This window comes from Melanotaenia boesemani, chromosome 22, assembly GCF_017639745.1.
Source record: "Melanotaenia boesemani isolate fMelBoe1 chromosome 22, fMelBoe1.pri, whole genome shotgun sequence".
NCBI lineage: Eukaryota > Metazoa > Chordata > Actinopteri > Atheriniformes > Melanotaeniidae > Melanotaenia > Melanotaenia boesemani.
The window spans coordinates 25,931,011-25,958,883 of NC_055703.1; the positions used below are offsets into that span (position 1 = coordinate 25,931,011).

Genomic DNA, 27,873 nt, shown 5'->3' on the forward strand with positions numbered 1-27,873 from the left:
CAGTAACACAGTTTTTAATGATAAATACATTTTTTCTGTTGGTGACTGCCAGTTATGTTACATACTGCACCTTTAAGGTGGACTTGTTTACAGATTTGTTTCCAGTCAGGAAAACGCACGCGGGTCACAGTGAAGTTCAGCTTATAACAGTGACGTAAGTTAATCATAACCCCAGTTAAAATTATGCTCATGGGCGTGGCTTGTAGACACGCCCTGCTGTGGCAGTGTGTGCTTGTATGTGTGTGTGTTAGAGACTTTGGTTCCTGGAACCGCAGCACAGCAGGCTCCCCGCGCGCTCCTACAGGTGAGGACCGTGACGGTGTCTCCCTCCGCGGATCAAACATGGACTCCAGGTTCTGTTTTCACAGAAAAGCAGCAGATTAAAAACGGATTTCCTTCTACAGGGATGAGGAACCAGCAGCGGGTCTTTGGTTTCTGACTGTCCGCATTACTCTGAGTCGTCCAGGTGTGGCTGCTCCACCTGCGGCGGCGGTTTGACGGCGTAAAGGTTCGGACTTTGTTGAACTTCGGGACAGCTGCGGTGTGTTGGAGCTCACGATGCCGGAGCTGATCAGCGTGACGGAGTTTGTTGCGGAGACCAATGAGGACTACAAAGCTCCGACCACCTCCAGCTTCACCACCCGGATGTCCCAATGCAGAAACACGGTGGCATCGCTGGAGGAGGTGAGGACACGCGCGCGCGCACACACAGTATTGGTTAGGAGACTCCTCACATTGTGGAAGTATCCACTGAGGAGCTTTAAAGTTTTTTCTTGGGGAGTTTTAAATCTGGAGAGTGCACAGATGTGTTGTTAATTTAAAAAACTTAAAAAACAGGAACCGAGACACACACACACACACACACTTCCTCCTGCTTTAACAGCAGCTCGCAGTTGGGTCGACGTGTTTTGTAAGAGTTCCGAGCTCCACCGCCTCTTTTTGTTTTGCAACTCTGATGATAAAGCACATTCTGTTAACTGAAGTTCAGAGAGGAAGCAGCGTTTCAGTGTCAAAAGTTAAGTCCTGCAGGGACGCTTTGAGAAATTCCAGGCCCCCGACACAGGTACGTAAAGTGGCCCCGCCCTTCTCCAAAGGAGCAGACCCATGCCTGATAGCCATTAAGGGAAATGGTGTGGAGCAGTTTCAGCTGTCTAGTTGTCAAGTTGGAAGCAGCAACTATCTCAAACACTATCCACCTCCCCAACAACATTATTTCCATGTGGGGGGAAAAACACCCATGTTTCTACTTCTTTTCTGCCTTCATCCATCCAAAAGTCCCTTCTTCATGTTTCTCATCTTTAACTCGGTCTGTTCACACTCTGTTCTTTCATTACATAAAACATCAGATCATTTGTTTCTCAGATGTGTTCCCTAAAACTTCCCACCAAACAGCATTCACAACCACTGATTCCTCCACTTCTTCTTCATCCTCTGCACAGATTGTTTATTTCTGTGTGCACTAACTAATAGAACTAATAGAAATGTAAACAATGATCTTAATTCTGAAGTGTAAGAAATATATTTCTTCAAGGATTTGTCTTCAAAGTGAGATTGTGAGAAGGACTCTGGATAAGTTGGCATCTGACTTGTGGTAGATGGTGGTCAGAGCGTGCCAGGTTTGAAGAATTTGTGAGCTAAAGCTAGTAAGAAACAGCCTCAGGTAGTGAATTTTTCCATCATCTAAAATAAAAAACAAACAACTTGGACCTGAACAGTTTGATATTGATTCAAGTGAAAGATATTTAGACCTCATGACTTCTGCTTCAGAATGAGTCCATACAGCCACATCGTGTTGCAGTCGGACTGTTGACGCATTGCAGACTGTGTAACTGCAGGATGTTCTGCAGTGTAAACAGCTGTAAACATGTTGTGCCTGCTTCACATTAAAGTAATTTAGTCTGTTTTCAGTTTCATGTAGTTCTTTTTTTTTTTAACTTTGTGGTACATTTTTATGTTTTTGTTGGTGTTGTGTGCCTTTTTGTTTGTTTAGCATCTCTGGCTGGTTTGACCTGCTGTTTTTAATGTTGTGGCTTTTTCATGCCATGTCATAGTTGTTTCATAGAATAGAATACCTTTGTTCTCATTATACATGTGTAACAAGATTAAAACATGACACAATTCACTGTGATAAAGTATGAAAGATAATGATAATAATAATAATAATAATTATTATTATTATTATTATTATTATTATTATTATTGTTATTATTATTATTATTATTATTATTGTTACAAAGAAACTAAGTGTAAAAGAGAGAAATATCTATAAATTGCTAAGTGGAGAAAAAGTGACAAGTGATAAATAAATACAACAGTTACTGTATGTGTGTGTGTGTGTGTATGTGTGTGTGTATATATATATATATATATATATATATATATATATATATATATATATATATATTGTGGAAATTGTAGAAAGGAAGCGAAGAGGCAATTTCTCACTTTAACTACACAACTCGTGTTGTTTTATTCAAAACAGAAGAACAGACTTTTTTGGAAAACAATATGGAGGCGCCCGTGGACAGACAGACAACAGGAAACCCCAGATACAGTCTTGGGGTTACCGGGCAACAGTGAACAACTTGCTATAATGTGAAACACCAGTCTATATTACTGCACGGTGAATTATGTACTTAAGAGTCCACTACAATATATATATATATTGTGTGTGTATATATATATATATATATATATATATATATATATTCAATGTAGAGAATAATCATCAGAAATTATGGGGGGTTCAGCAGGGTCTGAACCCTGGGAAGATGTAAATGTATGGGTCTGGGGTAAAAGGTGTTGGCTAGTCTGCTGGTGCAGGCCTGAACAGACCTGTGGTGCGTACCTGTGGGCAAGAGGGAGAACAAGTGGTTCATGTCTTTGTGGTGACTTTGCTGATGTTTGCATCTCTTTGTTGTCGTCTCGTACCTTCATCGTATTCGTTTTGTCTCTTTGTGGGCATTTTACTGGGTAAATGTGGAAATAGGGGATAGTGGTGGCCTGGTGGTTAAAGAGATGGACTTGGGCTAGAGGACCCAGGTTAAAGCCCATGGACTGGCATTGAAAGTAAATAACTTTTGGCCCCTTAGTAAGGCCCTTACTTCTCCCTGGGTACTGGGACATGGTAGCCCACTGTTCTCTATTTAGTGTAACCAGAGATGTGGTAAAAAGCAGAAGCTCTATTTAAAGTGGGATTGTGTTAAGTAATTCAGATTAGTATCTGACTTATGGTAGAAGAATTCCTGTTTTCTGACAGGCGAGCTAAAGCTAAAAATTACTTAGAAACGGCCCCATGTGGGGAATTTTTCTCCATCTATCGAAACTTGATCCCAGTTTCCCAGTTTGGATCCATAAAGTATTGAACATAGATATATTTTTCAGTCAGCATTGACAATGAAATCACATTCAGATAACTGGAGCTAAAGAGATCATCCACACTCCACCATGGCCCAAATCTCTTCCCCACTGACCCATTCAGTGATCTATCTGTTGTTCCCCGTGGTTGCTGGAGAGTTCAGGAAACCTTAGAATGACCTCCGGGTATTTTTTTAGGCACTGTCAGTCAAGCTGAGCAGATTCAGGACCTGAAAACGTTTGTTTATCATCTACAGGGACCATGTTGACTTGTTCACCATTGAATTTAATAAATGAAATATTTCTAAAGATTTTCACTTCATAACACTAAGTTAAAAACTGGATCAGCAGAAACTGCAGGCGTGGACATCATGTGTTGGTGTTGCATGCTGGGACATCAGACCCGAGGCAACCACAGAGTCTCGCCGGTCTGATCGAGTCCCGACATGAAGCTTCTGGCCCGATCCTCCCTCTGATTCAAATGTATATTTTCCTCTCTGTTAAATCTCTTCTCTTTTTATCTGCTGTGCTCCTCATTCCTTCTGTCTCTTTGTCTCCGCCTGCGTCATGTTCCAACTCGTCAGCCTGAAGTGGTGTGTGTGTTCTTTAACACCAGTTAACACACTGTCCTGTTAGATAGAACAATAAAACATTAGTGATGCTTATTTATTTTAATATGGAATAAAAAATGCCGTGCCATCAGCTGTGATGTTATTGGTTTGCTGAGGTATATCTGAAAACCTGTATGGAAGATAGAAATGTCTGCAGGTAAAATCTACCTGGTGGAATTCAGGAAACCTCTGCAGAGGTCACGTCTGGTCACTTTTATTCTTCCCTATTTGTAAACTGTGAACACCCGTTTTAGTTGTTAGGGGGGTAAGGGACAACCAAAGGAACTGAATTTCCCACCAGAAGTTCCCATTTGCGGAAACTGTGTTGTAAAGACATCTGAAGGGGAAGAGTGTCGTACTGAAGGAAACCTAAAAACGGGAAGATTCTCAAACAAGTCCTGCACTTGCAGGAAGCACATTTGCTCTAAAATGTTTATCTATAGATCTGATGGTGGAATTTTTGCGTAGTTTTCTTCCTCTTCTTGGTCTGTCGTCTCTGTGGTTGTACTTGTTTTGTGTTTCCTTGTATCATTTGCAGTTTTGAAACCAGTTCGTGTTTCAGTTTTAACTGAGTTTAGAGTTAAAAGAAGTGAATTGTTTTAAGTGTCATATCATCTTCCGGTTGCAGCTCCTAATGCTGACAGACTGGAATGTTGTTGTAGCACACCTGTCCATCATACCTGTCCCTCTCTGTAGCGCTCTCGTCACGCTTGCATGTGATTTATGGACCTTGCAGATATTCCAAAGGATTTTTTGGGCCTGTGAAGCAGCCGTCTTGTAGTTTTCAGGCCGACTATGAAGCAGACTTTGTTCAGTGTTGTTCAAACAGTAACAGAGCTTCTGGACTGTCTGCATGTTTCAGTCACTGAGTCACTGAACCATGACTCACCCGTGGTGGGTGGGAATGCTTAAGGTGACAGGTGTGCACTATGAAGGGGTCATGTGACTGATGAGGAGGTCCAACCAGCAGTGAGACTTTGAGCTGAGAACAGCTGATGGTTGATCGTGTTTATGGTGATATGATATAAGCAGCAGAGGGTAGTCCATGTCTGGCTAATTTATTTTTCTCCACGTGTTCCTGCACATTTATCTGGAAAAACATTAGTTTCTAAAACAGTCAGTTAAAATTGAATAATGTGAATAATTTTTTAATGTTTTTATGTTTAATTGATTAAAATTTAAACTTCTTTCCTTCACAGATAGAAACAATCACCATGTTTACATGGACACAAGTATTCAGATTAAAATCCAGATTGGAATAAAAATGCTTCATGTAATCACACCAATAGGAAGATTCTGATCCAATCAGGCTCATTCGGATAACAATTTCATTCCAGTCCAGAAGTGTGGGTTATGCCAATTTTTGTTCCGATCAGTGTTCATGAAAAGACATATGTCAGTAGAAATTATCTTTACTGCACGTCTGTTATGTCAGTCATACGCTTGCATTGCACTGTTTGCTTTACTCAGTATAGTTGGGGAAAAAAAGAAGAAGTTACATGTAGTGGAAGACAGCACAAGGCAAGAACCAAACTAATTAGTATTTGATACTAATACACTGCTTGTGATTTAAACTAATTTTAAATTATTAATAGGTAGAAACTGAAATTGGTAAGATACACATGCAGCAGACCTTTTCTTCTTCTACTGCTGTTTCCACTAAAGGCTCATTTATGCTCCCTTACATATGTAAATAGCGATGTCTGTTTCATGCATTGTCATATGTCGCCATCCTCATACGTTTTGATATGTGCTGTCATATCTGCATCTTTTTGCGTTGCCATGGTTGTTAAGTCAAATATCACTCCAGCGCGGCAACATCAGTTTCAGACACCGTTTGGCAGCAGTAATTCGTTGCTATAAAGTTATTTCCAACCTCCCAACACACCCTAAACACTGGCATTTAAGGTGGATTTATATGCTCACAGCGTCTGCATGCTGCCGGCTACAGCAGCTGATGCTGGTCAGTGTGCTCCTGCGCTCCAGCGTAGGATGTATGGGTAGTTTTTGTGTCGTGTTGCAGTTTCTCCTCCTAATCTGAAGGTGGCAGCAGGGGTGGTATCGGCCAGTAAACTCACCAGGTCGGAGTTCTTTTGATGGTTCGCTTTAATTCCGGTACATATTTTCTGTTTTAAAACAGCAATGGCATCCAGTATGGTTCAGTGTCTTTATTAGCTTGTGGATAAAAATGGAGAAATAATTCGATCAACCTCTCATCAACTTGATCCATTGGGTGTTGTTTTTAAAAATGGCGGTTACTACACAAATTCAGCGAGAAGACCCAGAAACTTGGAAACTCGTAATCTCAAATTGACCGGTCATAAGGGAGTACTTCCGTGTAACCATCTGCATATTAAGGCGGATTTATACTTGCACAGTGTTTGCATCACCGCTATAGGCGCTGCGTAGCTCCACGGAGGCCTGACATGCACCTCTTCCAGACCTGAAGTGCAGCTCCGTGGACCTACGCAGAGCTGTGCGAGTATAAATCCGCCTATAGTCTTTCCTCAAAAGCTTGCACAATTTCTACAGTTGTCTCATCTCGGTTCTTCAGCTTTTTTCCCCTTCCTGATCCTCTTCTTCTTCTCTGGTTTGTTTCTTTCGCTGGTCATGTCAGCTATTTTGCTCAGCGCTGCCCCCGTGATTTCTGGTGGTATTGCTCCTTTTTTACATCAAGCAACAAATAGCTAAGCTCCCTGAAAATGGACCAAATTACGCACATAACCGACACAGAAGACGGACAAAACTGTCCATCCGTCTGTGTATCCATCTTCTGCGTCTAGCATAAATGGGTCTTAAGTCAGACAGCGAAGCAGTTCTGCACATATCAAAACAATTTATTCTGTTTTAACATGTGATTCATGTAAACGCACGTCATGATCAAAATATCAGTCCAGGTGTGATCCGGAATTGTAACCGGATTGAAGAGATTTGCTGCATATAAACATGGCTAGTGATGAATTATGATGTGCTGCACATCATTTTGGAAATGTGAGGGATTAAACTGAACATCAGTAACTGATTAAATTTCTCCAGCACATTCAGGTTTAAGCAATCTTTTACCATCCAGTTAATGCAGCTGTGGTTCAAATTCAAAGCAAATCTGCTATGCTAATATTTAGCTGGACCGACTTTAGCTTTAATTATTCAAACATTCTCTGTATCGTTCAAATAAACTTCCACAATGTCACAAGATTTATTTCCATCCAGTGTTGGATTCATTTTTCATCAAGTCCAATCACTGCACAAATCTTTCTCCAGCACATCCCAAAGATTCTCAGAGGGGTTCAGGTCTGGACTCTGGTGGCCAACCCATGTGTAAAAGTGATATCTCAAATTCCCTGAACCACTCTTTCCCAGTCTGAGCCCCATGAATCCTGCATTGTCATCCTGGAATATGGCTGTGCCATCAGGGAAGATGGAATAACCTGCTCATTCAGTATATTCAGGTATCAACTGACCTCATTCTTTGGACACATCACATGTTGCTGAACCTAGACCTGAACCTAGACCTGAACCTAGACCTGACCAACTGCAACAACCCCAGATCATAGACCGCCCCCATAAGCTTGTACAGTACAGTAGAGTCTGGACTCATCAGACCACATGACCTTCTTCCATTGCTCCAGAGTCCAGTCTTTATGCTCCCAAGCAAACTGAAGCCTTTTTCTACGATTAGCCTCACTGACTAGTGGTTTTCTGTCTAGAAGGCGGCAGCTGCATTTAGTTCGGCCTGCAGGTGACAAAGTACAGACCAGTCAGCACCCACAAATATTCATTAGTCGTCTACGTTAGAGGTAATTAAAGCATGAGCTGGAGAGGATGTAAGCCTTCATCTCACTAAGGAGTCTATTAAAAAACAGGTTTTACTGCTGAATTGATCTGTCAGATTTAACACCAGTCAAAGATCCCAGCAAGGTTCCTCTCAGCCGGGCGATGGTAAGAACATAGAAAAATGTAGAATTTAATGCTAAAGCACATTCTGCAGAAACTGTTTAAAAGCTCAGACTAGTTGTAATTACTGAATCAACTTTTCTGTTTTCTGTCATATTTCCATTTAACGCGGTGCAGCTGAGAGCAAACAGTTGGTGTTCGGTTTAAGGAGCAACTTCCTGTTGGGCCACAAACTGGGTGAAGTGTTTTTTTAGACTCTCAGCGGCTCAGCTTTTTATGTGTGTGTGTGTGTGTGTGTGTGTGTTAGTATGATTTTAATTACTACAACTTGACATACGGAAAAAGAGCTGCGGAAACTGAAGTTGATTGTGGTCAAAGATTCTTTAACTGATAGTTTCTATTTCAGCTTCTTCTTTCAGCCTTCGTTAGTTTTATTTATGTCTAAATGCTTCTGTCCTCTGTCATAAAGAGACTCGGTGTCTTAGCGTGTGGACTGATTTAGCAACAAGCAGCGGGCATCTTACAATTCTTTCTTTCTTTCTTTCTTTCTTTCTTTCTTTCTTTCTTTCTTTCTTTCTTTCTTTCTTTCTTTCTTTCTTTCTTTCTTTCTTTCTTTCTTTCTTTCTTTCTTTCTTTCTTTCTTTCTTTCTTTCTTTCTTTCTTTCTTTCTTTCTTTCTTTCTTTCTTTCTTTCTTTCTTTCTTTCTTTCTTTCTTTCTTTCTTATGCAACAGTTTTAATCTTGTAATTTTTGTTATGTAGTCGATGGACCTCGTTGTCAGGTTGTTTTAATGACTGAGTATTTGCCGTATTTGTTGGTTACAGCTCATTTAGGCCCCGGACATGTTGGCCCCTGGCTCTTGGTGTTGGTTCCTACAGTAATGCTTCTATTGTACCTCAGCTCTGTTAGATCAGTGTTTCTCAAATGGGGTACGTGTACTCCTTGGGGTACTTGGAGACACTCCATGGGGTACATGAGAAACTTTTTTAAAATTTTTAAAAAAGGATTATAACGTTTTATCTTTTATATTTTTCTTACTTTATAGATCGTACGTTAGTTTGTATTATGAGGTGAATCCGTTCAGGTGGTCAGGATTACACAGATGTAGAAATGTACATGTATGGACATTTAAAATAACTTTTAAATCTTGACAAGTTACTCTAATAATGATGTGAATTCTGTACTTTTTCAGTTCCAGATGTCTGGGATTAAATATTTTGTAGATTTGTAAGTGGTAATGCACATAAATGAGTAAATATTTAAATGTGCAAATATGTGAAATAAATCAAATATTTAAGTACAATTAAATAATTAAAAAACAAAAATGGATGAAAATATCAAACAGAAATATAACATATAATTAAAATATTCAATATATTTAACTTTTTAAAATATTAGTTTATTAAATCTAAACATCTTAATAGTATACATCTTTGTAGTTAAATAAAAAAAAAGTATTTTGTTACTTATAGGTAACTAATTGTGTTGTGTAAAGACAGTATTATATTATATTATATTATATTATATTATATTATATTTTATATTTTATATTATATATTATATTATATTATATTATATTATATTATATTATATTATATTATATTATATTATATTATATTATATTTTATATTTTATATTATATATTATATTATATTATATTATATTATATTATATTATATTATATTATATTATATTATATTATATTATATATTATATTATGCTTTTATTTTATTGGGAACTAAAGTAAGTTTAACACCCCTGGTTTAGGGGAAACTTAGCTGAAAAATTAATGTACACAGGGAACTGTGTTGGATGTTTTTGTTGATGTTTTGTACTTTAACCTTAGATGGTTTCTGAATACAGGACTTTCCCTTGTGAACCGGTTGCCATGGTAACCTCCGTAATCTGCTCCTTGTTTGTCGTCCTCAGGCTCTGGACCTGGACAGGTCAGTTCTGTACAAGATCAAGAAGTCTGTGAAGGCCATCAACACGTCTGGTCAGGGTGAGATTCTGCTCTGTTTGTCTAAAATTACCAACTCGTCTCACCACAAAGACACACTCAGTCTCACACTGCCTGCCTTGCTGTGGTCGCTCAGGGCAATAAGATGCAACATTTACGTTCGGTTGAAGGCAGCATGTCTGCGGGTGCGTTTGGTTCATTGGCAGCAGGCTGATGGGTGGGTTTGTTTTCAAGCAGCTGGAGTCCAAGCATTTTTGTCATGCTGCTTCCTGTAGCGGCACGTCCTCCTGCAAAGAGGAAGAATCTAAACACACAAACTCAAAAGTTTAAAACAGACATGAACGTTATTCAGCATTCCTGTCAGAGAGCTGGAACAACCATCATTAGTCAGCAGAACAGAAACGTTTTGGTTTCTCAGAAGAAGCCGGCAGCTCGGCAGGAGATCGTTGTCTGATGAAGAAATTGAAGATTAAATCATCAACTGTCCTCTACCTCTAATAATTTAACAATTCATCCGACCCAGACTGAGAAGAAGAACAAATAAAATGTCAGTTCTAAGCTTTCAGAGCCAAATCTGCTCATGGAGATCCGATGATGTTGATGAAAGAGCGACATTGTTATGATTATCTCCAGGGCTCGAATTACACCGGAGCTTTTGGGGGAACCTTTGTCAGGTGTGCACGGTCAAAAATATGGTTCCTACAAAAGAAACCCTCTGCTGCTACAGTATGCAGCTTTTTATATCAGAAACAGGGACGGAAAGTTCTTTTAACAACCACAAAAGAAAGCATATAAAGTTTTTTTTTTTTTTTGTATGGACGCTCACAGTACGCTACAAACAACGCTGCTGTCCACGATGCTGAAGAATGAATCACATTTGGAGGATTTAATTATTTTAAGTTAAATAAATAACACACAAGGCTGACAAATCATTGTTATTCTGTTCAAGACACATCAAGAACTTTTCTGAAAAATTAAATGTAACCTGAAAGTGAACCATTTTTAGGGCTCCCCATCAGGGACTCTCTTATGTTGGGCCTGAATGAAAAACTTTTAAATAAAGTCTTTTTTTTTTTTACTTTTTTAATCTTTGCAGTTTTTATACAGTTTTATTTATTTTTCTGTCAATTATTTATTAAATGAATATTTTATTTTAACATAATTATAATTTTATTTTTTCTCTAGTTTTTGTTTTCAAGTTTAAATAATAAAAAATAATTTATTTTTTATTCATTGGATTTTTTTTTTGTAATAACATTTTCATGTTGTTCTTATTTATTCTGAATAAATTTTGTTTTATTTACTTGCAGATGAGGTTGAAGTCATATTGTTGAAGCATGATGTTTATTTGAGGACTTGAATTTCAGCTCAGGTTTTCTCCACTTTTTTTTATTAATGCTGCAGATTGTTGGTTAATAACAAAAGTAAAGTTAAATTTACCCAGAGTTCATAGTGGCTGCTGCATGTCTGACTTCCAGCTCTTTGTGTTGCAGCTCATGTGGAGAATGAGGAGCAGTACATCCAGTCCATGGAGAAGTTTGGGGACAACTGCATGTCCAGGGATGACGCTGAAGTTGGTGCCGCCTTCCTCAAGTTCGCCATTTTCACCAAAGAGCTGACAGGACTCTTTAAAAACCTGGTGAGGGTCTGATTTCTCAGACTGATGCAGATACAGTAAAAGTCTGTCAGAGCTGGTGTTCGTTTTGTCAGGAATGATTTGTGTGATGCACGCCTCTGTGACCAGAAACCTCTGTGTTGTAACACGACTTCCTGTTTTCAGTTGCAGAACATGAACAACATCATCACTTTTCCTCTGGACAGTCTGCTGAAAGGAGACCTGAAAGGAGTGAAAGGGGTCGGTTTCTCTTTCCTCAAACTCACTTCACCTCATCACTGCTGAGAAATCCAGCACACCACCAGTTCACTGGTTTCTGCCTTTTGGTTTGTGGTTGGTGCTCATTTAAACTCTAAATGCAGAAATCCAAACCTGGACCAGAACCAGAAACCAGCTCATCTCTCACGTATATATAAATATCATGTTTCATTTTAACAACAATCTAGCAGCATAAAATATTACTTGAGAAAATGACCTCAGCTGTAATGAACTTTTTATCAGTGGAAAACAAACACACACACACACACACACATCATCTCTAAGTATTTCAACTGAGACTCAGCAGTCAAAGTCCTTGGTGTGTGTGTGTTTGTGGTCTGACGTGATGTCTTCTTCTTCAGGACCTGAAGAAGCCGTTTGATAAAGCCTGGAAGGATTACGAGACCAAGCTGTAAGAAAGAAAATCTTCTCTTTAAGTAACCAAATTAATCCAAGACTCAGAGAATCGTGTTGTTGATTCACTCAGATTTAACCTCCTCTGGACTAGACACCCCCACCCTCCCTTGTGTGGTGAAAAGTTTGATTCCAGCTCTAAAAACTCTGCTCATGTGTTCTCCTATGACTGTGCCTTAGTGTGAAATGAATCATGAATCCTGCTAGTTTTCATGGAGATGAAGGAGGTTTTATAGAGAAGTAGTCACTCTTATTATATTATACATTATACATACAGCCCTTGTAGTTGTGAAGATAGTTAATTTACTTTGGGTTTGTTGTTTTAACTGCAGCAACCCCAGGAACGGAGGCAGAAAGTAGGCCTTATCATGACGAGGCTAAATAAAGTTAGAAGCAGCTGCATCTCAGATAACTGGGACCTTCTTCTTTGTAGTGATGGTGTGGCTGGTAGAGAAATGGTTCTGTTGAACTCAGATACAATAATGAGATTTAAAGGAACCCGGTTCGGTTATGAAGTGGCGTTTCCTGTGACACCTGCAGAGCGAAGATCGAGAAGGAGAAGAGGGAACACGCCAAGCAGCACGGCATGATTCGGACCGAGTTCAGCGGCGGAGAGATTGCAGAAGACATGGAGAAGGAAAGGCAGATGTTCCAGCTGCAGATGTGTGAGGTCAGAGCTGCTGTTTTTATTCCCATGAATTTGTATTTTTTTCTGACATTTTTACTACAGAAACCGAATGACTTTTTTTCTCGTTTCTGCTTCATTTCTGCAGTATCTGATAAAAGTGAACGAGATCAAACTGAAGAAAGGTGCAGACTTCCTCCAGAACCTCATCAAGTATTTCCACGCTCAGTGCAAGTATGTTCCCCTGCAGAGAAAAATTATAACAATCAGGTTTCCATCTGTTCCAGCAGCTTAAATCCGAGATGAACAGATGAGATCAAGTGATCAGTTTTACAGCATGAAGCTCAGCTTCAGAACTATTTACTCTTTTATAGGAAATAATGTGAAATTTAATGAGTTCCTCCTTTGTTTGGTTCCACCTCTGATAGGTTTCATCATTTTTTACTTTTCCTGTTAACGAACAAACAAATGATTGCTTCATACATTCAATAACTTTTTGCAGATCCTAGAAAAACTCCTCCATAAACGTGTTTGTTCAGCTTCTTTCAGGACGGGCTGAAAGCCGTGGAGAGTCTGAAACCGTCTGTAGAGAAACTGGCCACCGACCTGACAGCGGTGAGGACACGCTGTTCCTGACAGCTGACGCAGTGTTGGAGCTGCACTGAACGCTGGGAAATGACGCTTCTTGTGGTTTTTGTTGTTCAGATCAAACAGACTCAGGATGGAGAGAGGAAGCAGCTGGCTCAGCTCAGAGACGTCCTGAAGGCGTCGCTGCAGGCCGAGCAGAAAGAGGTGAGACGCTCCGACAGCCACAATTCCAATCAGGACACTGCAAAGGCTTTTAAAAAAAACACCTTCAGTTCACATAGAAGCAGCAGCTGTGAGTCTAATCAGCCGGACTTTAGTCAGAAATGGAAGAAACTAAAACTGATAGCCACTCCTGAACTTGTTGGAAATAAAAATAAAGATAGTAGTCTAAGTTCTTTAAGTAAAAATGACTTTTCAGTCTTAATAATGGTTGATTTAAACCACTTTGAACTAATCTTTTTGACTTTTGTAAGACAGATGTGCTTGGTGCTGATAGGTCAGAAACCACTGGATGCTTGTGTCTCTGGGTTTCTCCTGCACATAGTTAGATTTCACTAATACATGTTGGCTCGTCACCAGCGGACTAATGATGGGAAATGGAGGTACTGTTGGGAAGGAATATCTGTGTGCTTAGGCACAGTCGTTCCAAACCTAGGGTCTAGGACCCCCCAAAGGGGTCCCCCAAAGAACACAGCAGTTCCCTGAGGCTTTGAACATTCAGAGCCATCGTAATTATTGTCCCTATTTGAAGAACAAAACGTAAGGCCACATGTTGTTCATTTCACTTTGGCCTTATCAAAGGACAGGACTCACCCAGAAAACATTGTTTATGGTGAGAATCTCGCTTTTGAAAGCATAAAACCAGCATGGTTTATTTATTTTAATTTATTTATTTTTCATACCCTTTTTTTTTTCTTTTTTCAAAGCATGGTTTCACCACAGGGTCCACGGCTATTTAGTATTACCATGAAGGGGGTCCCCAAGGAAAATAGGTTGGAAACTAAACTAGAACAACAAAACCTGCATCTGGATCCAGACTCAACAGAACCAGATCTATGTTGTGTAGGGAGGGTGACCATCCTGTTTCCACTCTGCTTCTCTGAGACCAGGACGTCTTCTCTGCATTTTTAAAACCAACAACTAAGTATTATCTGTCTGATTCTGAAGCTGAGAAACAAAGTGGAGTCACTGTTAACGATCCCGTCAGGCTTTCTTATGATTCTCAGATTTATGAAGGAGTGAAATCCATCCAGCATTGACTGAATGGTCTGAAGGTCTTTTTGTTTGAAAATCTTCAGATTTAAAAATACTTTGAAGAGACTAGAAACATGAAATAAAAACTATGAAAGTTTTAAACTTCAGATTTTATTGTAAATTAGAACATGATTGGCTTTGGCCTGGTTTTAATCTTTTTAAGATAAAAAGTAAAAGTTTATGCAGGTTGTTAGACTTGAATGAGTTAAGATGAATCAAACTGAAACAAGGTGAAGAATACAAACTGGTCATAAAGACATACACACGTGAAAATAACAACAAAACTTAAATCAATCACAGAGAAGAAAATTAGCTGCAGACATTAAAAAGCCTGAAAGAAAAAACATCATAATAAAAACACAAAGATGCGTCAAACAGGTAAAAGATTTACCTGTTTTAACTTTTGACCAACTTCACCCGAACCTGTAAAAAATGGTGTCAGTTCTCATGAAAGATGTAAACTTTATTTAAATCCATCAGAGTTCTGCTGTTAGAGTTTTGTGATTTTTAGAGGATGTGTTTGAAACTCAGGACGCTCAGGCGAAGCAGAACGCAGGTTACAGCCTCCATCAGCTGCAGGGAAACAAGGCCCACGGCACCGAGCGCTCCGGAGTCCTCTACAAGAAAAGTGAGGGGTAAGCTGTCTGCACTCCCTCTCTTTACATTCGATTTTTACCGTTTACCATTAATATTTATTTATTAGAATCCATTTTTTAAAGAAAAAAACAAAGAAAAAAAGAACAAGCAGCCCAACAAAGAACCAAAGCTTCATCATCCTTCCAGTAACCCTTAAACCCTTCCGTGTTTCCTGCTCAGGCTCAGGAAGGTCTGGCAGAAGAGGAAGTGCTCTGTGAAAAATGGCTTCCTGACCATCAGCCACGGCACGGTGAGACAACATCTTTCTCTCTTATTGGTCGTCCTGCAGGACAAGCTCCCGCCCTCCTGTCTGCATGTCCAATAAGAAGTCATCTTATAGGTTTATCATCTGCAACAGCTGGAGTTAAAGACAGCATTTACTTTAGTTTCATATTTATTATTCCTTCTTCCTTTTATGTTGAAGTTTTTACATGAAAAGTCAAATGGCTGAACAGTGGAAAGGAAGAAAGAGCATAATGGAACAGGATGGAAGAAAAAAGGAGTCTGGATTTAAATCTGTCAGGTGTCGGTTGGGAGGGAACGCTGCGATGACGCATTCTCAGTATTTCTGCTCTTCAACTCTGTGATCTGAGAATAAAATCATTTTATTTTCTATCAATTTATTTTTCCCCTTCTTTTAAAAGTGCAGCACTTTTCCGAATTGTTTGGGACAGCATCATGTTTCTTTTTTAGAGTTTGTGAAAAATGAGCTGCATCAAATTTACAGTCAGCACAGAGGTTTTACAAAGCATCAAATTAAAAAAAAACAGCTTCAACTTTAACATATTTTCCTTTAGTTTTTAAATAAATAGAAATGTAAAAAGCTTGCAGAGTTATAATAGTCTGAAAATTTTAAGATAAAAATTCCCCCTTTAGTCTGACAGCCCCTTTCCCAGTTAGCATCTTCCCTGTTAGCACCCAACTTACTGACGATCAAATTCTAACAAATATTTGGTGTAAACAGCAAAAGTTTTTTAAAGTTCATAGAAACATGATAGCCTGGGGTTGCCAGGCAGCTCAGCATGTTGAGAATGAAGTTAAGGGTTTTAGTCCCAACCTACAGCCCTCTGACACATCCCATCCCTTCCCGTTTTGCTCCTTCTGAGGATGAAAAGCCCAGTAAATCATTAGAAAATAATAAATATGTTAGTATCCAAATTTCACAAATTTGAGCTCTAACATCCAGATGATGCCTTCAAGGGTCTGATTATTTCTGTATTAAAATGTTCCGTTGGACCCAAACAGTCCCAGGTCCTCTGTAGATGCTCCACAGCTCCCATCCTGAGGATAACTATGAGGGACGAAATCCAACTTTTATGTAAAGATAAAATGTCAGAACTGAGATCCGGTCCACGGCTCTGCACGATACTGGTTTCAACATGAACCAGCTGATGTTCACTCTTCTCCCTGCTCGTTGTCTTACAGCCTAATGCACCACCTGCCAAACTGAACCTGCTCACCTGCCAGGTGAAAAAGAGTCCAGACGAGAAGAGCTTCGACCTGTTCTCACGTACGCTCCATTAACTAATAAAGATCCAACAGCACCACTAGCAGCAAACCTCCATGATGTTTTTCTCAACATGTTCCTGCTTGTGTGTCTCCTGCAGACGACAGAACGTACCACTTCCAGGCCGAGGATGAGGCCGAGTGTCAGATGTAAGTATGAGCCCTGCCGTGGGCTCGGCTGATGGCTGCAGCGTCCTTACGCTTGTTGGTGTGTTTCAGCTGGGTGTCGGTGCTGCAGAACAGTAAAGAGGAGGCGCTTAACAAGGCCTTTAAAGGCGACCAGGACGAAGGAGAGAACAACATCGTGCAGGAGCTGACCAAAGCCATCGTAGATGAGGTGAAGAAGATGAGCGGCAACGACAGCTGCTGCGACTGTGGAGCTGCAGGTCTGGATGTGGACTTTACTCCTGATGATGCTGTTGTCCTGCTGATGTGTGGTGTTTGATGTCCCATCTGTTTGAGGGCCGCCAACCCTGAAAGAACTCAGATGTCCTTCTGTAGCCAGCAGCTTGGAAAGCAGAGATGTGGCCGAGGGGAGGCTTTAGGCTTCATGCTGCAGCAGCGCAAATCTGAGTTTTTTCTTCATTGCTCATGTGTGAGGCCTCAGACAGGTTTCAGTAGAAGAAGACTACCACTGCAGGAAGTAAACTTCTCCTTAGTTTCAGCTAAGCTGTCAGTCCATCAGCAGCTGTCTTTGAATGCAGCACATTTCAGATCAGAGATGAAATACGTGCAGTACAGAAGATCTTTGCACACACTAGGAAGCAGCAATCCTAACATGTAGTGTACCAAAATGATGGAGAGAAACACAGCTAAAAGACTACCAAGCATTGGCATCCAGCCCAAACACAGTTCAAACCCCAAGCAATTATATGGAAACGTAATAAAAACACGAGAACGGCTCTGTCCACTTTAGAGCTTCTGCTAATTTCTCACTTCAAGCATGTTTGGGAATGTTCAGACCAGATTCAGACTGGAGGCAAAGTCGAGAAGAGGTTAAGATGAATCTGATTTAGTAAATTTTGGCTCCTCATCCTCTTCCTCCTCCTCCTCCTCCTCTTCCTCCTCCTCAGGTCCCACCTGGCTTTCCACCAACCTCGGGGTGCTGATCTGTATCGAGTGCTCGGGGATCCACAGGGAGATGGGGGTCCACTACTCCAGGATCCAGAGTCTGGACCTGGATGTCCTGGGAACCTCTGAGCTGCTGGTGAGACTACTTTACTGCCCCCTGTAAATAAACAAAGCAGCAATTTTTTTATTTTACTATGTTTTCATATTTATACAGAATTCTGAGAAAAAGTGATAAAAGTGAAAAATGTTTTCCTGTCAGATGTCAGTAAACATGAACGCAGCACAGCTGATGTGTGTATGTTTGTGTATTAGTTGGCAAAGAATGTGGGAAATGCCAGCTTCAACGAGATCATGGAGGCAGATCTGTCGGCGCAGGATGTGACCAAACCTGAACCTAGCAGCGGCATGTAGGTGACGGGCTGTCAGGTGATTTTTCTGAGGCGGCTTCAAAGGAAGCGGATCTGAATGTGGTGGTGACTCCTTCTGTGTCCATCAGGCAGATGAGGAAGGACTACATCACCGCCAAGTACACGGAGAAGCGCTTCGCCCGCCGGGTGTGTCCCAACGCCGAGTCCAGGCTGCAGCGTCTGTACGAGGCCGTCAGAAACCGAGACATCCTGTCACTCATCCGGGTCTACGCAGAGGGGGTAGACCTGATGGAGTCCCTCCCACAGCCCAACGAACATGTACAGACACACACACATCACACACACAGGCACAGCTGAGAAATCAAAATCAGATTTGTGGTAGTAATCAGATTACTGTAATAATCTGATCTGACACATCTACATGTGCTTCTGAAATACCATATTCTAAAAATCTGTGTTTACGTTTACCAGTCCATTATCGGATTTATTTTGGACGATGTAGGGGCGTGGTGATGTCACTAATGACTATAATCATTATTTTCAAAACATTTGGGTTGAACATGGGGGCGCTGCAGTCTTAGCTTTAGCTGCCAATGTGAGAGCTAGTAGGCGGCTAAATAGCATCCACGTTCCTTATCAGGTTATTTGGGAGAAATCTACGTGTGTTAATCCAGTTACTCATAATCAGATAATAGATGTCATCTGATGAAGAATATTGGATTTTGTCAACATGACCGCATGAAACGTGTAAACGTGCTCAGTGACGCAGAGGTTTTCTGGTTGTTCTGACTTCTTGTTTGCTCATTTTGCTTCGTTGTGTTTGGCTTTTTTTCTCTTTCTAAACACAATGAAGTCAGTCAGTGAAGATGCTGAAAATATTTTTGAGGATTTTCTCTTAAACATTTAAACTGATTTAATAAAGACTGAAGTTTTTGTTGACTATTAGAAAATTCCCAAACCCTTTCTGGTCTTTGTTGTAGATTTGTGTCTCTTTGCTGTTTTTTAATCTTGTCCTTTTATGATGTTTCATTGATTTTGTTTTGTCTGATTTTTCCAATAACAAATGCAGTAAAAGTAAAGTAAAAAAGTACAAACGCTCAAACACGCAGAGTCTGAAATTCAGACTAAAAGGTGTGTCTTTCAGGAACCTGGAGAGACGGTGCTGCACCTGGCGGTCCGGATGGTGGACAGAAACTCTCTCCACATTGTGGACTTCCTGGCTCAGAACAGGTGACAGATGTACATCATCAGCTGGAAGATTTGTGAGAATTTTCCTAAAATCACTGTGTGTTATGACTGTGTGTGTTTCAGTGCAAACCTGGACAGACAGACGTCCAAAGGAAGCACAGCGCTGCATTACTGCTGCCTGACGGACAACAGCGAGTGTCTCAAACTGCTGCTGAGGGGAAAAGCTTCAGTTTCCACCAGTAAGAACACTGGCAACGTTCAGCAAACTCACCTGATACTTCCCTTAGAACATGTCCCACATGTCCAGCATCCTAAAAGTGAAATGTTAGCTTGTAGTCGAGGTGGAAGCAGACGTCAGAATAATTCATGTCAACATGAAGAAATGTAAAAACAACGATCCTCAAATTATTTAATAGATTAATTTATTATTTATTACATAAATAACTATTTTACAGAGCCCCCTTGTGTCCACAAATAAAAAATACTTTTTAATCAGTAAAAGGTTCTGATTATACAAAACATAATTTATTAAAGACACGAGCTCCCCTGATGAGAAGATTTCTGGATCTCTTTGGGCCAGTGTCCTGCTGGTTTTAAATGTTTCCCTGCTGCAACACACCTGATTAAAATTAAATGCTTCTCCAACAGCTTGCTGTCAAGCTCTGCACAAGTCTTTTAAAGAGGCATTGCGTAACTTCCTGACCTTAAAACTCTGTGTTCTGGACTCGTTTGATGGCACAGTGACATCTGTTATGCACATTTTTGAAGCCATTGCTGCCCAGCAAAGAAATGTTAGAAAACATTATCAGAGGAAGAGAGGAAAACAAAGAGAAAGGGACAGTGAAGAGATAAAAACAAGAGTCCAAATAAAACTGTCTTTCTCTGGCTGAAGAGAGTTCACAGTACAGGTAAGATCCAAGATGGATGCCGAATTAGCCGTGGATAGGGGGCGCTTTACTGAGAAAATTTGCAAACGTTCTGTAGTTCATCTTTAATGATGCAATCATTTGAGTCAGGTGTTTGGCAGCAGGGAAACATCTAAAACCTGCAGGACGCTGGTCCAAGAGGTCTGGAGCTGGTGATCCCTGCTATAATATTATATGCTATAATAAAAAACTCATCCATTTAGGGTTAATCCAGAGAAAATATCTCGTTCTGCAACATAAAACCCGCTATTACCCCTAAACCGCCACAATCAGAATTTTATTACTGAACCTGCTGAAATCCCGTTTTCAGAGGAGAAAATCCTGGTTGAGGCTGCGCTAATGTCGGGATGAAACATTTGTCCTTAGATGGAAGTTTTACTTTGTGTTGCTTCTGAATGTTTGAACAGCAGCATTTGTTTCCACAGCAAACGAAGCAGGAGAAACTCCGCTGGACATCGCGAAGCGTCTGCGACACACTAACTGCGAAGAGCTGGTGAGACAACGTCACATCAGAAATCAGTTTTCTGTCGGCTCAGAAGCTGCTGCTTGTTTTACTACCTCAAATTTCCCTCATGTCGAAATAAACTCAGTTCAGATTCCATCAGCTACAGGGAATAACTTTGTTTTTTGTTGAAGTAAAATGGGCTAAAGATGGAAAAAAAGTGAAGGATTTTAAAGAAACCTGCAGTAATAAATATTGTCTGATTTTCTCTGTAGATTAAATCTAGTTTAGTGTCTTTATTATAGTGTTATCGTTATTTCAGACACATTGGTTTTGAGTTATTTCCTACTTTTATGTTAAGTGAATGATCTTTTGAAAAGCCTCAAAACAAGAACACGAATCCGACTCGTTTCCCTGGAAAGTGAAGAAACTTGCTGGTGTCGGGTTATCAGAGGGGGGAAGTATGGATTACGCTGCTGGTGGTTGTCATTCAGTAGAAGAAGTTGTTCTAACTGAAAACAGAAAACACTAACTGTAATCAGCATTAACAGAAGGAAAATGGAAAAAGATCTTCTTTAGAAATTCTTTTTAGCTCTGGGAATGTCTGGGAAATTTCAACCATAATTCCACAGAAGTTGAGATGGAGCAACAAGAAGCTAGAAGAGGGGTTTTAAAACAGAAACAGCTGGAGGAACATGAACATTATTAGCAATTACTCAGCAACAGGCCAGTGATATGATTTGGTACAAAAAGAGAGGAAAGGAAAAAAAAAGAAAGATGGAGAGAAGTTCCGTAATCTGCAGAAACGTCTACAAACTGAGTCTCAGAAAAATATTCCTGAATGTAAAACTGTGAAAACTTTTAATCTTCCATCATCTACAGACTCAGAGAATCTGGAGACATCCCTGTGAAAGTCAGTGCTGTATGTGGGTAATCTTTAGGATTAAACACAGACTTGGACATTAAACAATAGTGAAAGTTTTTCCAGTTTTACCTTTTCTGATTCACATCTTCTTAATAGAGACTAAAAATATCAATAAAAACCAGCTGGTGTCTGATTATCTTCATGCTTGTTCCCTCATCGTGCATCAGCTGACTCAGGCTCAGACGGGGAAGTTCAATGTCCACGTTCATGTCGAGTATGAGTGGCGTCTCCAAAACGAGTCGCTGGACGAGAGTGATGACGAGATGGAGGACAAGGTCGGTCAGTTTCAAGTGGCTGAGCCGTCGTGTGCTCGCTGGTGTGATTCAGGATGTAAGTGTGTGTTTTGTGTGTCCTGCAGCCCATCTCAAAGGACCGTCCGGTCAGCTGCTTCGTGTCCAGCAGCGGCCCCTTGCAGCCCAATCTTGCAGCACTGGCCCGGGATGCTGCCTTAGTGGCGCGGGATAAACAGAAGCCTGCGATCCCGAGCACCGTACTCAGTAACGAAACATACGGCACCATGCTGGACCTGAACCTGCTGCCGTTGGGGCCAACCCCTCCGCTGCCTCCCAGGGCTCCAAACAGAGGTCAGGTTGTGTTCAGAGCCACTTGCCGTTGTCCAAGTCTTGTTTCTGTTTATTGACACGTTTACGTCACACCTGGCTCACTGTTCACACAGGACCTGGAGTGAGTAAGCCTGATGGCATGGAAACGGTAGGAAGGCAGCGTTCATCCTCCGACCCTCCCATTCCTTTTACACCTGAGTTGAACTCCTCCATGTATGGTGAGCATCACTTACATCTCTTTGTTGTCATCTCATGAGCAATTTTTGGATTTCATGTTCTGGACTTGGAGGCCTGCCTCCCTGACAGACCGCACTCGGGGTTCAGTGTGTTTTTGTTCCGTGGAAACTTGACTTATTGTCTCCACTTCTCTCCCAGTGCTCCCAGCAGCTCCTCCTCCTCCACCCAGCAAGAGGACCACCATTTTGGAAACTAAAATTGTGTCTGTCAAGAACACACCCCTCCCTCCTCTGCCTCCACCACCATCAGGACTCCCCTCTGTCCCACATCTACCTCCAGTGCCACCACCACCTGACTACAAAGCTCCACTCCTCCCCCCAAGTGTTCCAAGCCACCAGGCCAAAAGACCAGCAGGACCGCCAGTACCACCAGCACCACCACCACCACCAGGACCGCTAGTGCCACCAGTCCCACCAGTGCCACCAGTACCACCAGTACCATCAGTGCCACCAGTACCAACTCGACCCAAGTCCCCCAAATCTTCCGCCGAGTATGCACTGAATCAAACTGTTTGGTCCAGTCCAGTTCACAAAAGACCAGTACCAAACAGTACTGGCCATAACAGCCAGTGTGTTGCTGTTAATGTTCCTCAGTGAATCCAGTTTTGAGTTTATTTTTTCTGATTTCAGATCAGTAAAAACAAATCATCCTCAGCGACCTCCAGTCAGGACTGCATCAGTGACCAAACAAGGTACAAACAAACACTCTTTTCTTTACTAGATTTTGCTTCATGTCAAATAAAATTGGCTTTAAGTTGCATGAAATGCTTAGTATGGTGCTTCTAGTCTAATATATAAAAACGGGTTAAGGGGAGACCATTTTACACCATAAAGGGTGTAGTACTGAAAAAAGATAAGGTTCACAGAGGCACCACATACTGCCCCGAGCTGTTGATCCAGTCCTCATTTCTTCATCTCTGACTTTGTTGTCATCTTTTAAAGTGATTTTGATCAACAGTTCCCCATCTTTCCGAAGGTCTGTGAAACTATTTCCTTAGACTGCTTTTTCACTCATTTTAAGTCCAGTCTTTACCTAAAGTTGTTCTTAAGGAAGAGAAACGGGGACGAAAAGACTGAGGGGTGCTGAATGACACAAGAACTGGACTGAAAATCAGTGGCAACAGGTCTGATGGAGGATGAATCCTCCCCAGAACCTGAAACTAAACATTATTGAAGCAGTGTGGGACCATCTGGACAGAGTACAGAATAAAATGCACCAACATCCAAAGAAGAGCTTTTGAAAAGTCCTTCATTAAGCCTGGAGAACTCTTCCTACTTAAATAAATGACAGTAAGCTTGTCTAAGAGGGTTTAGACTGTATTGCAGCGCACCAACTTTAATTTTAACCTTAAAACGCCACGACAGGCTGATACTTGAGGTTTTTATCAAAGACGCGTCACACTAAAGTATACATGTCACAATGCTTTATTGTTTTACATCCGTATCTCGATCTCAGGAAGCATACACTACTTTATTTAATGTGCTTCAGGATGCATAAGGTTGTATTAAAATAATGCATTTAACTGATGTTAATGTTATACAATGACAGTGACTATGATAATGATGGTAACAGTGATGGTAACGGTGACGGTTAATAGAAAGTTTCAGCTCATGCTCACCCTGTCTCCATGCTCCAGGCCCAAACCAACACAGGTGAGTGCACTCATTAATAACCTCAACTCACCCAAAGTGCCTCCCACAACCACCGGTGGTGTCACTGCGCAAGTGCACACATACTTCAAGTGGGAAAGAAACAACCCAACATATGGCTCCTACAGACTGTAATGAATATATTTCTGCCTCATACACTGGATTTACATTTATGTTTGCATGTTTTAATAAATTACTGCAAGTGTTTCCTGTTTTCATGGAAATATAAATCAAATCAGGGCTGTCTTCTGACCTGATGTTCAGCACAATCAGTTACAGCAGACTTTTTCTTAGAAAAGCATTGCTATGTCAGATTAGTTCAATTTTTACTAAACTGTAAACTAAACTTAAATAACTGAAAAAAAAAATTCATTTACAACTTCCAAATTCACCTCTTGGTGATTTCTGTTTCCTCTGCATCACTGCGCTGAATAAAAATCAACTCCTTCAAACATTTGATCTCAAAGACTATAGATATTTATTTAAAGCAGCTTAAAAACAATTAATGCCACTAGAAGGTTAAGTAGAGCCTGACCGATTGATCTGCTGGTTGATTATAGCCCTTTTTAAAATAATCATAATCAGCTGACGTTTTAAATTAAATGCAGATGTATTCTTAACTTCTCATAAAACAGTAAATGCTGTTATACATCAGAGTCCTGCAGAATGATGTTGTTGCGCCGTTTGCCCACTAAATGGAGCTCTGACTAAATTCAGTCCTCACCCCGTCATTAAGTACAGCAGTAGCCACAGCCAGGCAGCCCTACAGGCATGGTGGGGCTTGTACGTTTATAACCACGTCATGAAATTAAGAATGACTCAACATGTCTCCAGTTTCAGTTTAACACTGTTTGCCATGTATCATAAAAGAAACCCGTGCTGCATTGCATCGGTCATGCTTTTCATTTACATTGCATTGCTAAAGTTGTGCTAACCTAGCTTAAGTTACTCCCTGTCTGTTTATGTTAGCAATCACTGTGGTTATGCAAACCTAGCATAGCTTTAGTTAACAGCTTAAAAGCCAGTAAGTAACTGCAGAAATGACATAAGTGTACAAAATGTTAGAGAGTATGGAACGAGCTTCATCACTCCGTCAGCTGCGTGTTGAGCGACGTGAACAAAGAGGAGGGAAAGTTAAAATGATGAACATTTCTCTCTGTCTTCAGCAGCTGTCATGATGTCACTCCTAGTTTTACTTTGTCAGAAAATACTAGAACGTGACTCAGGCTATAAGAGCAACTTAAGGTGTGTGCTGTTGTGGAGTAACATGAGTTCCAGACTACTTGTGACCATTATATGTTTAAAATGCAAGTCTTTATTTATTTATTATTGCATGCTCCATAGAAAGAAAAATGCACAGTTAAATTTAAAATCATTCAGATTCCTTTGTTAGTCCCACAGCGAAATTCACCGTATAACAGCAGCAAGACACACAGTGGAAAATAAATAGTAGGAAATGCAACACAGAATAAAATAAAAAATGAAATATATTTAGCATAAAAATCCATAAAAGATCAAATAAATAATTATAACTAATTATAATTATATCTGGACACAGTACAGAGAGAGGATGTGCCTGAGAATAATTGTAAGAATATAGAACGTCCCAAGTAGAAAAAACGTGAAGAGTGAAATGAATATTGAGGTGAGGTGGAGTGTGCAAGAGTCCAGTTAGTTAATAATTTGTTTGTCTGCAGACTAGCAGGCATTTTCTTTATTGTACAGCCTGCCAGCAGCAGGAAGGACCTGCGGTTCCTCTCCTTCACACATCGTGGATGAACCAGTCGTTCCCTGGAGGAGCTGCTAGTGTCCTGTAGGATGGGACATGTTGTTTAACAGGGAGGACAGCTGAGCCATCATCTTCCCGTTTCCCACCCCTACACGGAGTCCAGGGGGCGTCCCTGAGCTGGCCCTCCTCACCAGGAGAGTCAGCATAAAATAAATTAAATAGAAGTTGTTTTACAACAATCGGTTATCAGAATTTTTTTCTGCCAAATATCGAATCAGCATCAGCCTCAAAAAGTCCATATCGGTCGGGTTCTGCTGTTAAGTGACCTGAATCATCACAAAACCTTCTGGTTTGTATTTTCATGTCCAGCGAGTTGTGTGACATAAAGTTTCTTTGGTTTTTTTCTTCTGCAGATCTTCAGTCAAAAGCTTCTCAAAGTTCAGCTCCTCCAGCACCCAAACCCAGAACCACCTTCTCCGTAAGTCCCTGCTTCAGCTTTAACACCATCCTCAGCAGTGTTTACTTTATCAACGTGTGTGTGTGTGTGTGTGTGTGTGTGTGTGTGTGTGTGTGTGTGTGTGTATAGAAGCAGAAGCCTCAGAGGGTGAAGGCCATCTACAACTGTGCTGCTGATAATCCGGATGAGCTGACGTTCAGTGAGGGCGAGGTGATTGTGGTGGAGGGCGAGGAGGACAGCGAGTGGTGGGTGAGTGTCCAACACTTCCAGCTCTGGAAACACAGCTGCACTCACCACCTCCAGAAACTAGAAAGCCTAGATAAATTCCCATATATATTCCAAGATGTTTTTTTGAGATGGATCCCAGATAAATTCTCAGATGTTGTCCTGAAACACAGCCTGTCCTCCTCATGCCGGTTGCTGAAGGTGGCTGAAAGGACTCATCTATCCGAATAATAATAGATTTTTCTAGGTTTTCCTCGGTTGTATAATGCTGCTTCACTTCTTACTGGGATGAGTCACCATGGCAACTAGGCTGCGATGACCTCGACTCTTCTTCCTGTGGGATAAAACCATCAGGAGGAGAAGTGCCTCCACTTCTAACTAATAAACTCGTCTGAAACCAGCTGTTTCGACGTTCCTCAGTGATCGTTTCCACCTCCTGTCTGTGTTTCAGATCGGTCACATCGAAGCAGAGCCGACCAGACGAGGAGCGTTTCCCATCACCTTCGTTCACTTCATCACAGAGTGATCGGTCACGGCCTCATGGTGCTCACGTCCTCAAGCCACAGTCAGAGTCAAACCAGGTCAGGACAAAGACCTGAACCTCATCCTGGACCAGCCGTGAGGTTCCAGGCTGAGCTGAACATCAAAAACAACCCAAACTCAGACGTTTCTTCTTCCTGATGACTCTGATGTTAGATGTGAGCACTGAATGCTGCTTTACTTCAAACACTCAGGATTTTATCTGAAATCAGCCTGGATGTTGGAATTTCTGGACAAATAAGTTGAATAATTTCACAGAGTGGAAACATGATAAGCAAACAGCAGGAGAAGACTGTTTCCAGCAGATCTGTGATCAAACGTGGAGAAAATGTGCCTTGAAACGCTCTTGGATACACCTCACTGCCCTCTACAGGCAGAGAGAAGTAACTACAGCAACAGAAAATAAGGTTTGAATTCCAAACCACAGATGTATTTGGAGCTTGGATGAATTCAACTTTGTGTCTTTTAAGCTCATTTTTATTTATATTAAAATAATATTTTAATATAAATGGGCCAGAACCTGAACAGAGATGTTGGTTGGACATGTTCTGCTTCTGGTATCAAACCTGTCGCTGTTTAACGAATATTTGGTTCTCTGCAGGAAAACTGGATTATTTTTATTAAATATAGAATAGGAACATTCTAAAGGATTTTATTGTCTTCTCTTTATTAAAAACACTTGAAATGAAACTGCTCTTTTTTGGCATTAGTTTGTCTTGTTTCTTGTCTCATCTAAATATTTACTTCCTCCATCTGGCTTTTATTTCCTCCCACTATCTTTAAAATCTGCAGCCGCCCTTCCCTTGTGGGAATAAAACCAAGATGTTCAGCTCTCC

At 40.8% G+C, this 27,873-nt stretch overlaps 1 protein-coding gene across 1 annotated transcript; it reads left to right on the plus strand.

Annotated features, from left to right (window-relative positions):
- Nucleotides 1-250: 250 nt before the first annotated feature.
- asap2b (ArfGAP with SH3 domain, ankyrin repeat and PH domain 2b) lies at nucleotides 251-27,873 on the plus strand. Its single transcript, XM_041975468.1, has 29 exons — nucleotides 251-304; nucleotides 405-684; nucleotides 9,791-9,863; nucleotides 11,315-11,460; nucleotides 11,602-11,676; nucleotides 12,057-12,106; nucleotides 12,649-12,778; nucleotides 12,882-12,967; nucleotides 13,273-13,348; nucleotides 13,439-13,525; nucleotides 15,107-15,210; nucleotides 15,392-15,461; nucleotides 16,637-16,721; nucleotides 16,819-16,867; nucleotides 16,937-17,103; nucleotides 17,791-17,924; nucleotides 18,101-18,195; nucleotides 18,285-18,474; nucleotides 19,301-19,386; nucleotides 19,468-19,583; nucleotides 20,696-20,763; nucleotides 21,805-21,912; nucleotides 21,996-22,221; nucleotides 22,314-22,418; nucleotides 22,576-22,927; nucleotides 23,067-23,128; nucleotides 26,229-26,293; nucleotides 26,402-26,521; nucleotides 26,949-27,873. Exons 2-29 carry the CDS (start codon nucleotides 559-561, stop codon nucleotides 27,021-27,023), a joined length of 3,126 nt encoding a protein of 1,041 aa, XP_041831402.1. The 5' UTR covers nucleotides 251-304; nucleotides 405-558; the 3' UTR covers nucleotides 27,024-27,873.